The 11,042-nt window shown below is 47.4% G+C and overlaps 1 protein-coding gene across 1 annotated transcript in view; it reads right to left on the bottom strand.

The window, feature by feature from the left end:
- Positions 1-9,132: 9,132 nt before the first annotated feature.
- Positions 9,133-11,042, bottom strand: part of SLC34A2 (solute carrier family 34 member 2) — a 26,053-nt gene continuing 24,143 nt past the window's right edge. Inside the window, exon 14 of the mRNA XM_006154947.2 lies at positions 9,133-11,029. Within this exon, the coding sequence (XP_006155009.1) occupies positions 10,830-11,029 (200 nt within the window). The 3' untranslated portion in view covers positions 9,133-10,829. The remainder of the gene's footprint in view (positions 11,030-11,042) is intronic.

Raw genomic sequence — 11,042 nt, 5'->3', positions numbered from 1 at the left:
AGGACAAAGGATAGGACAGACAGTGGCGGGCACAGCAGCTCTGCCCCACTCTTGCCTTCATGACAGGATGCCTCGGGGCTCAGAAACACCCCCACCAGATGTGGCCCCTAAACCTTGGACTCCAAACTGTGAACTGAATAAACCTGTTTTTATAAGTTACCCAGTGGCAGGTATTTTCTGTTATTTGCAAAGGAATGGACTAGAAGAGGACCACACGCTCACTGATAACAGATGTCACATTAATATCAGAGACTGGCCCGACGACTAGTGGACAAGACATACGTTCGCACAGGGAGCTAGCCAGCTCTGGCATCAAACCAGCTTATGGAGAAATTGTATGTGTGTGTGTGTGTGTGTGTGTGTGTGTGTGTGCATGCACACGTGTGTGCACACATGCATGTGGGTAAGTGTGTAGGTGTGCTATGGGATTCTGAGAGAGTAGGCATTTTACCTAAAGAAACAACATGGCCCAGACTGTTAATTTATTAACACTGTACTGAACGGTTTTCTTATTCCACTCCCATATCCATCCTCATCAGTCCTTGGGATGCACCCTCAAAAGAAAAATTAGACGAGGAAAATGCCTTACAAATGCGCATTGACTACAGCATAAATGGATTTGCAACCTCAGTACCAAGAAAAAGCAGCAACTGTCCCAAGGCATTCAGTGATCACGGGCAATGAGCTGCAGCCATTACGTGCAAGACAGTCACGGAGGTAGAGGTTGTCCTGCAGAAAGGCAGGATTGGGGCCAGGCAGGTAGGTGGATGGGCAGATGTGGAGAGCTGACTTCACAATTGTGGAGGTGTGGACGGAGGTGCTCATGGGGCCTCAGGGAACAGTAGCAGAGAATGGAGTAGAGGGTTTCTATTTATAAGGAATGCGGGGTAGGGGGTCTTGCTATGGCCCTCTAGCTAGTAGGGCCACAGTATTCAACCGTGAGATTTTGTCTTTATTACCTTTCCTTTTTAGACCTCTTTGCTATAGTCCTAGGCAGGAAAGGTGAAGTTCCTGCAAAGTATTATTGTAAGAACACACTGTAACTCTGGTAAACGTTCTGTTGTGACTGTTAATGAAGAAAATAAAAACCACAAGAGAACTCAGAAAAGGCAAGCTCTCAGCAGGCCTGGACTTGCCTTTGGAAACTCTATGAGGATAGAGCCAGACAATGTGGCCACCCAAAGTGAGTTGATTTCTCAATGGCCAGGCATCTGAAAGCAGTCATCTGATAGCCCCTGGTGCTTGCAAAGTAGCAATCAATGTCACTGTGTCAGAGAAACCAAGATTGTCCTTTCAAAGGTAAGTGTGAAGTGAGCTGGAAACAGGAAGGGTCGTTCTCTTCATAGGTCAACATAAGGAAACCAGGAACTTGGAACCAAGCCAGAGGAGCCCTGTAAGGCCAGCTCTGGTTTTCTAGTTTCAGTTCACTCCATGAAGAACACCTACTGGACTGGTCTTCAAGAACCGGCCTGGCTCACATTTCATGTCACCTCTTGTGGCAGAGCCTGCTGAGGCCATGGAATAAGAAAGGGTGTTGGTTAGTGGAGGTCTGAGGCCTGGGCCCAGCCTGCTCCCTTTCTGTCCCAATGCTGTTTTTAATGAATTGTCCCTTTGAGGCACCGGATCTCACTCTCTCTGACCCTAGCCCCCTGTCATGGCACGCACAGCAGGCCTCCTATGTGGACACAGAGTGCCAGCATGTCTCAGAACTGAGTGCTGGCTTGTGAAGCCCTGTAACCAATGACCACTTCCCTCCATGTGGCGGGAACAGAGACTGTGGAGTACAGAACTCACAGCTTGGGAGAGTAAGAGCTGCTTGGGCGAGCCACTGACGAAGATAGGTGGGACAAACCCAGGAGATTGCACAGTGGTTCCCAAATTGATTATAGGAGGGCACTGCAAAGGTTACAGAAAAATGAAAATATACAAATCTATGTTGATGCAAAGAAAGGAAACCTATGCACACTGCTTTTGATTAGTTTGTTGTGAACTTTTAAATTTTTATTTCTTAGAGTTTTTTGTCTTTTATTCATGACACAGTGGATGCATGCACACATGCAAAAGAGAGAAAAGAGAGCCCTACACAGAATCTGATCATTCTTGGATCTGCATTCTCCAGATTTCCAGCCCATCAGATCTTGGGCCCTTACACAGATATCCAGCATATTTCCAGGCTGCTGGATGGAGGACTTGAACCCTAGTATTAATAGCTATGTGGGATACGACTTCTCTTGAGCAGTGCATTTCCACTGTGCCAGGAAGCTGGCCTCATGAACTCTTTGAAGACTAAGGTCTTCAAAAGGTCAGCTTTTCCTATAAGGCCATCCAGTTCAGTAAGGGACCATTCTAACTGGTCTAGGATCCACGAGGTCTTCAAAATGTTCACACAAATGGGTAACATGAAAAAAAATTAATTTTTAATTTTTTTTGCAGTTCCCTTATATATAGGGGTTCCACTTTAACTTTCAAATAAAAATGCAATGACAAAAGCCAGTAGGGGATCAGTAACTGTTTTAAATTCATGTCGGATAACATTTGAAGAAGAATATTACGGGCTGACTTATGTTCTTTCAAAACTTGAGTTGGGGGACCAGCAGTTAGCGTAATGGCTATGTTGCTGGACTCCCACATAGTCGACCGCGGTTCGAGTCCCGGACCCAGTGGCTTAAACTCATGCTGGGCACGTGTGCATGCATGCCCCAGATCCTAAGAGGAAAATGGAGGAGAAGGGATTGTGGCATGGCCATCCCCTCTGGGGGGTGATTACTCGCTTTCTATCTCTCTGTCTCTCTCTCTGTCTGGCGAGCACATGCGCCCTATAGCAAAACAAAACAAAACAAAACAAAACAAAACAAAACAAAAAACCTTGAGTTCGGTCCCTAATCCCCAGAGCTTCAGGATGTGACTGTATTTGGAAATAGAACTTGTCAAGTGGAAGTTTCCCGTTAAAGATCATTAGAGAGGCAATAGTGTGGCCCCTAGCTAAATAGAATGGCCTTATAAAAAGAGATTTGGACACACCAGGAGACACCAGGGATAATGGTGTGAAGAGAGATGGCCTTGAGGACACAGAGAGAAGGCACCTGTCTGCAAGCCAAGGAGAGAGGCCTGTAAAGAAACCAAACCTGACAAAACAACACCTTGATCTGGGACTTCCAGTCTCCAGAACTGAGAAAATAAATAGTTGCTTAAGCGCTGCATCATGTGGTATCTTGGTTGGGCAGCCTGCGCTAACTAATACAAAGAGTCACAACTGTAAGATAAATAATATTTACCAGGTCTTAGGAAATGTGTATAAGAATTCTGGGAAGCCTTATAATAATTTCACCACCCAAAGCGTGCCCAGGACCGAAATCACCTGAGCAGGGAAACCTGGCCTTGTACTCACTGTGTAATCCCCGTAGCCGGCAGCCCCACATCACATCGCTGGCCTGACGCTGTAATCTCTGAGCTGTCTCTTCAAGGTCTGAAGTACAAGTGGGCTGCTTTCTTTCTTTTTTTTTTTAACCCTCTATGGGCACAGAGACTTCTGGCCCTTCCCTTTCTCATTCCAAATGCTCCAAAACCAGCTCAAGTTTCCTCTCCTCCAGGAAGTGGGAGAGAACCGACAGCTGTTGGCTACTGCCTACCATCCCCCTGGTATCATTACATCATTGTGTACGCAGTGATCCTAGCAAGACCCAGTCGATACACTGGCAGTGGTCAGAGGATGACCTGCCTCTCAAAACACCATTCACAGGGCAAATTTGCATGGAGGCTGAACCGTCCTCTGGGAAAACATCTCGGTTTTGTTCATGGTTGGATGTCAGTCATGCTGCCTGACAGTGTTCAGGGAGATTGGTGGGGATGAGCTTAAAGCGGCTGAGAAAGAAATTGATCCCAGGGAGCTGAGTCTTAGGCTCAGCAATAGGTCCTGAGGGCTGTGGAGGAGAATAGGTTTGGGTTTACTAGTGTAGCTATCAGATGATCTTTTCTTAAGCCTGCCATGCTAGAAATAGTTCAAAATAGAAAGGACCGTTGCACTAAAGTCTAAATTTCTGCGGACTTACCGGGCTGGGGGTGCATTCACTGAGAGTAAAGGAGAGCACAATTTTCTGTCTTCCACTTTTCAAAGCAACGACTGTTAAGTCCTGCATCTGGCTGAATGTACACTAATCCACTGCTGGACCCAGAAGAGGTTCATGATAGATATTCGTTAAGGAAATATTGAGTCAGGCTGCCCTGCACCCTGAAGTTCCAAGTTCTCTGCTGTTTGCTGTTGGGTCTCCACTGCAGTCCCACCATATGACCAACTAAGATGGTAGAGGAAAAGTTTTTCCCCCTGACAGACTCTATTAATGTCACTTTCACTAATTAACATCCCCCTGGCTAAAGCAAGTCAACCGGTAAGCCAAAGTCGAGGGCCAGAGGAATGTTTGCCTCGCATGGAGGTGGGAAGGGGTTTATGTTCAGCTTCCTTTGACACCAAGTGAAGGCTGCTTTCTTGCAGCCTTTGTGGAAACCACCCTCCTACGCATTCCCCTGGCTCATTGTCACCACCACCCCATGAAGCATTAATTACGTGACTTCTATCACGTGACTCGGGTCTTAGTTCTTTAGTATTTGCTTTGTCTCTCCAGTGGAATTGCTGAATGTGAAGATGAGGGCTTCTGGGTGGCTCCCCACAGCTATGACGCTGGTGTGCAGCAGGTCATCACAGAAGGCCTCCTCAGCTGTACTTCTCTCTTCCTACCCAGAAGTCCTCAGTGAGTGCCACTGAGGGCACCCTGGCAAGGCATGAAAACGAGCCCCAGAGAGCTGAGCGTGCAACTGTGGCCACACTGGGCTAGAGGAATTCAGCTGCTCTTCGTAAGCTCCAAGGACCGTCTACCAGGAGGTATGGCTGGATGCATCAGCACCATATCCTCACCGACTTAATTAGCAGGTCCTCGTCGGACTTCTTTAAAAAATGGTTTCCATTTTAGTTATTTCTCATCCACACTTGAGACCCAAACCGCTAAAGAGTCAAGAGGTGGGAGTCAGAGTGGTGTAAGGATGCCCTTCCCTTAGTCAAATGGAAAGGGTACTAATACTGGTTAATACTCACTAATCCCCGAGTACAAGGATCACGCCTGCATTCTGCTTTTGAAGTCTTTGTCTTACTTAATCTTCTAGCTACTATAATTATCCCCATCTTGCAGCTGTGGAAAATGAGGCTTAAAAAGATTATGTGACTTGCCCAGGGTCATAGTGCTTACAAATGTAGAGTTGGGGAAGCATACCTTAACAAAAAAGGAAAAAAAAAAAATCTTTTTTTTTTCTTAAATCTGTGTTCTTTAGTGCTCAAGCCAAATTCCTACTATGTCCTTTTAAATTTTTAAAGAACTATTTCAAACATAAAAAATATACAAAATAATTCTCATGTACCCACCAACCACTTTTGCAAAATGACCATTTCTTTTCAATGACTGATTAAAAAAAAAAATCAACAGACACAGAAAACATCCCATAAGCATTCCTCCTTAATCTATCACCTTCTCTTTATGCCCAGATTTACTGTTATTTGAATTTAGTGTTTCTTTTTGAAATTTTCCTTTCTCCTTCCTTTTTTCTTTTTCTTCTCTTTCTTTTTCTTCTTTCTTTCTCCCTTTTTCTTTCTTTTTTCCTTCTTGCTTTCTTCTTTTTCTTTTAATCTATCCCCCTTTCTTTTTCTTTCTTTCTTTTTCTTTCTCTCTCTCATCTCTCTTTTTTTCTAAGAGAGGGCACCCCGAATAGGGTCTCAGCATCACAGTCCACCTCAGCCTTAGATCACGGGCACACATGCTCCCGTGTACTCAGCAAGGTCAAGATGTGAACCTGTACTCAGAGAAGTTCTGAGGCATAAGCCCAGCGCCCTTCCAAGTGGGCCAGCCTCTCAGAACATCGCATTTTATTGCTGTGCTACCATTTAGTCCTGGATTTAGTGTCTCTAAGTCCAGTGTATTTTTTATACTTTTACTATTTATGTAGAGGAGCACAAACAGATTCATCTGAATATTTTAAAATTTAAATAGTATTCTTTTTTTTTTTTTTTAATTTGCTAGAGGGTGCATACACTTGCCAGAGAGACACACACACAGAGAGAGAGAGAGAGGGAAGATGAGAAAGCACCCTCCTGGGGGGTGGCCACACTGCAATTCCTTCTCCTCCATTCTCTCGGATTTTGGGCACACACACATGCTCCTGGAATGTTTCTCAAGCGGACTGGCTAGAGAGAAACAGAGAGAGGGAGAGTAGGAAATCACCACCTTCAGGAGAGATGGCCATGCAGCAATCCCTTCTCCTTCATTCTCCTCTCGGGATTTTGTGAGTTTCAAGCCCCAGGTCTGGAACTCAAACTGCAGCCAACCACGTGAAAGTCCATGCAGGTAGATGACAACACTCTTGAAAACCACTTGAGAAGGAAAACGATGTTGGTGCCCAGTTTAGCTGTACACTTTACCATATTTACAACACTAACGTAAATATTCCCTACTGGTCTGGAGTGTGCGGAGGGCTGCGTGGTGTGAGAGCTAGACCCCATCCACCAAGAAAAGACCAGTGACTTCATTAAGGAAAGGCCTTTAAAATCACTTGTAACCGGGGCTGGCAGGTGGTGTGGTGGTTAAGGGCGCTGGACTCCCACATGGCCAACTGCAATTCAAGGCCCAGACCTGGCAGCTTGCTTTCTCACTTTCCCTTTCTCAATCTATGGACAAATTGAAAAATAATAACAAGTGGAATTAAATAATTTTTTTTTAAATACCAGAAGAAAGCACTAAAAAGGCCAGAAAGGATTACCTCTGGGGAGCCAGACAGAATGGAGCAGGATGGGGTAAGTTAGTGCGAATTGTTATAAATGAATGTTCTAGAACTATTTGGTTTTCAACCGTGACAAAAATAATGCAAAAATCCTTTGAAAATAACTTTCAGCAGGGCCAATGGTTGGGGGCTAGAAAGTGGATCTCTTACCAGAGGGTGGCTTGACGGTTTGCTTCCTAAGGCTGAGCACTCTTTGCTTCCTGTCCTCTTCTGGCTTCTGAGCCCAGGTCACGTGACACCCGTCCACCTTCTCATGGTAAATCCCAGGCTCACTCTGGCCTACTTCTTGGGTGGATAGCAGCCTTCTTGACTTGGCAGTTTATTTTGGAAATCCGCAGAGGAAGCAGACTTCAAATAAGCGTGGGAAGTGCGTCTTGTACCACTGCCATGTATGTTAGTCCCTGTATTTTGAGGCATAACCATATGCCAAGCACTTAGAGTAAACCAAGGCTGGGCTAAATATTTACAGACAGTACTTCGTTTCATTTATTATTATTTTTTTATTTTTTTCTAATTAAAAATATTATTCATTTAATTCATGATAGAGTGTGTACACATGAGAGAGAAGCACCCTCAGGATGCTCTTCCACCTCAGCCCCTACCCCAGCTCTCCGGCTACTCAGTCATGAGCTGTGTGCTCACGCCCAGTGTTCAGGCCAGCCTGAGGATCTGAGCCCGCCGTGGGTCACGAAGCTCCCCACACTGTGATTCAGCTTGCTATCGACAGCGCCACCAGGAGGGGCCTGTCATTTCCCTTTAATAATCGGAGACAGTCGATTATTGTCTTGTATTCCAGTTAAGGAGCTTGACATTCAGAAACCCAATGGCAGAGCAATGGGTAGAACACGCTTCAGGCAACCCCGAGCCCACTTGGCATCTCTCTACTCAGGTTGCAGCGAGCCCTGAAAAGGTGTTGCTGGTTTAGACTCCCTCGTGCATTCATTTCAGTCAGCTCTTCCTCAATACCTTATAGTTGTGACTGGCGTGGAGGGTGGGCTCTCCCATAAGCAAGGGCACTGAGAGCTCCGAGAGGCCATGCTTTCTCTTTGCTGAGGCTCGAATGTGCCAAAATTGATGCACTGGAGACTTAATCCAGAGCAACTAAGTGAGGTAAGCTTTCCCAGACGTGACTAAGTCACGAGGGCACTGCCCTCATTAACAGATTAGAGAAGGGGTTCTCAATAAAAGGATGAGTTCAGCCCCACCCTCCTTGCCCTCTGCTCCTGCCCTAGGAGACAGTAAGAAAGCCTTTTCCGGACGCCATATTGGACTTGCCAGCCTCCAGAACCGCAAGAAATAGATCTGTTTTCCTTTTATATAAGCTACTGCCTAAGGTATTCCGCTACAGTAACACAGCACAGGCGATGACACCATTCAAACCAGAACCTTCTTCCAACTCCGGGAAAAAGGCGATGGCATTTCAGGGAAGCACAAGAAAGCCCTGTCATATCTTTTCCCACTCACCTTACTTCCTCTTACTGACCAACTTCTTAGACTGAGAATGGTGGTTTTACAGTAGGAACAGAGGCTTAGAGTCCCTTTTCCTTTTAATTCTCCCTTTTCATAAGGAAGGTAGCACACTGGAGGCGTGTGTGCACCAAGTGTGAACAAGACCATTGTGTTGGTTTTGTGCAGCATTGCACTGTGCTGGAAGGAACAAAGTACATGCACCGGCTACAAGATGTGAGTTGTGTGTGTCTGTATCTATGTGTTTTTTAAGTTAATTCATTTCATACATGAGAGAGATAGGTAGGCATCCCCACCAGGGTCTCCTGCCACCATCTACTCACAGTCTCAGCCTCTCCAGATCATGGGTGTCCACAAACACCCAGGCGCACTCAGGGAGGCCCCAGGATGTGAACCCAGGAAGTTATATAGTTTCAATGGCTCTACGTATGAGTTAAAAGCTCTTACACTGGGTTGTTCGAAACATCATGGCACGTTTTTGTACAGAAAAAAAACATCATGACTTTTCTAATAACCCAATATCTACATTTAAAGCTGGCAGTGCACAATATAAGGATGAACTGTAAAACTTACCACAATTGTCTTTGTTTTTGTTCTTTCTTTTTTACTTAGAGTAGCATTCAATAGCAGATTTCCATGACAATTCAAGAGAGTTCATGAAAGAAGGCTTTAGGAGCCAGCAGGTGGTGTAGTGGTTAAAGCACTGGATTCCCACATGACCACATGTTCGAGTCCCAAACTTGGTAGTTTGCTTTCTCATTTTCCCCCTCTCTCTCTCTGGTCAAATTTTAAAATAATTTTCTTATACTCTTTGGGGGTTTAATTCTCTTTTATTTATTTCTCCCTTCCCACAACCAGTAAAAAAAATACAATCAACACAGGTACAAGGATCCGATTTTTAAAAATCATCAGAGTGCAAAGGCAGCCGTAGCCCTGGCCCGGGTTAACTTATGTATTTACAGAGTGCAGGGCGTGGCCAGGGCCATGGAGATATGTCTGCAAGGCAGTGAGAAAACAGAGGCAGCCCTCCTTTCCATTACACTTGGTGGAAGAACCCTGCTTCCTTTCTCAATGAGGCCTGTAAGACACGAATCACAGGGGCTATTTACTATATAACTTATGAAAAAGCTGTACAGGTGCATGGCTATAAATACAGAGTATAAATGGCTGTTTGGAAACTGGTATCAACTGGGGGCAAAGTCAGGGGAGGGCTCAGTTTGCTGTCCCAACCTCTTAAAAGGTGGCAAGGCTGGGATGCGGATGATAGGATCTGGACACTTAGACAAGGCTGGGATGAAGAACTGGGAGGGCTGAGGGTACGAAGCAGCGGTACAGATAAAACAGGGCTGGAGAAGGCACAGAGATGGCATCTGGGGTGGGAAGGGGCACAACCTTTTACCCACGACACACATGGACCCACTGCGCCCAGTGGTCACAGTTCCATGGGTGGTCCAGTCATGCCCTGGCTTCTTCCCCCTGAGAAGTTTGCAGCTTTGCTGGCATGGACAGGTGAAGCCCACGTATGAGGGAGGGAGGGGAAAGGTTTGGAAAGGGATCCTAGGGGGTGGATGGAAGGGAGGAAACTAGTCTGCAAAAGCTGACCCAGGAAGTCACCCTGCACAGAAAGTGAGCAGGTGCCAGACACGGAGAACGATTCCATGTGTGGAAGCTCCCTGGGATGCAGGTGGCAGCAGGGGCAGGGAGAGAGCTTAGGGAACGTTCATAGGGTGCTCCAGAAAATCCGGTGAGACTGGTGTTTTTCTGACCAAGAGAGTGGCACTGGGTCACAACCGCTGTCAATCTGGCTTCCAAGCCAGCCGAGTGAAGAGCCTGAGGTCCTTGCAGCAGATAAGCCAGCTCCCCAAATGCTGGCCAGGCCTTGCTCTGATGCTCCGTCTGCCTAGCCCATAAGCAGGGCCCTCCTCTCTCAGGAAGAGGGGAGCACAGATGGTGGGAGTGTACCCTGAGTCTCTCTGTCACTCAGGGTGGGTCCTGTCCCATCCTGGCAACTTCAGGGGAGGACGCTGCAGTCTCACGCCTGCCCAGGCAGGGGAGGGGACCTGGCAGCACCGGGAAGGCAAACACCCACAGTCACACCATTTCTGTTACAGGGAGAATCTGGCAAGGACCTGGAATTAGCTGCTCTTGGTTGAAGCTAGTCTTGGACTTACAGGCCTGAGCTTTCCCACCCCGAGGGGCAGCTCTGTTGTGCACATACACAAGCCTCCCCGGTAGCACACTGCCTAGAAATCTCCCCGCCTGCCCTTTCCTTCCCAAGAGGAAGCTGTGTCTGAAAGTGGGTTCTACCCAGCCGTGCAGGAGCAAGCCGTTGGCGCCCTGCTGGGCCTTCCTGGGCATGCCAGACCGAGGCAGCAGAGTCAGAGAGACTGCTCTGCGGGTGGACAGCCGACGGAGGGAACGCAGAGGAGGCCTGATGGGCATCCATTTCTAACCGGAGCAGAGCCCTCCCAGGCGGTGGAAAGGGGCAGAGCAGAGGGAGTGGGCATGTGGGACCCGAAGTCTCCCCCTCCTCTGGGCCGCCCCTACAAGGCCGTGCTGCTGGAGACAGCCTTGGCGCCCAGAGCATCGCCGCAGGGCTTGGCGTCATCGAGGGCCTCCCTGTGATCGAGGGCCTCGGGGGCCTTGACGGGGACGTCCTGCTGCTGCTCCAGGTCCTGGCAGCACTTGCTGCAGCGGCAGCACGAGGGGCAGGCGCAGAACAGGCAGCACACGCCGGAGAACCACCGGGCGACACA

Source organism: Tupaia chinensis, unplaced genomic scaffold (assembly GCF_000334495.1).
Source record: "Tupaia chinensis unplaced genomic scaffold, TupChi_1.0 Scaffold000426_1, whole genome shotgun sequence".
Taxonomy (NCBI): Eukaryota; Metazoa; Chordata; class Mammalia; order Scandentia; family Tupaiidae; genus Tupaia; species Tupaia belangeri.
Note: the sequence above shows the minus strand (reverse complement) of the source record. Positions and strands in the feature narration are given on the sequence as shown.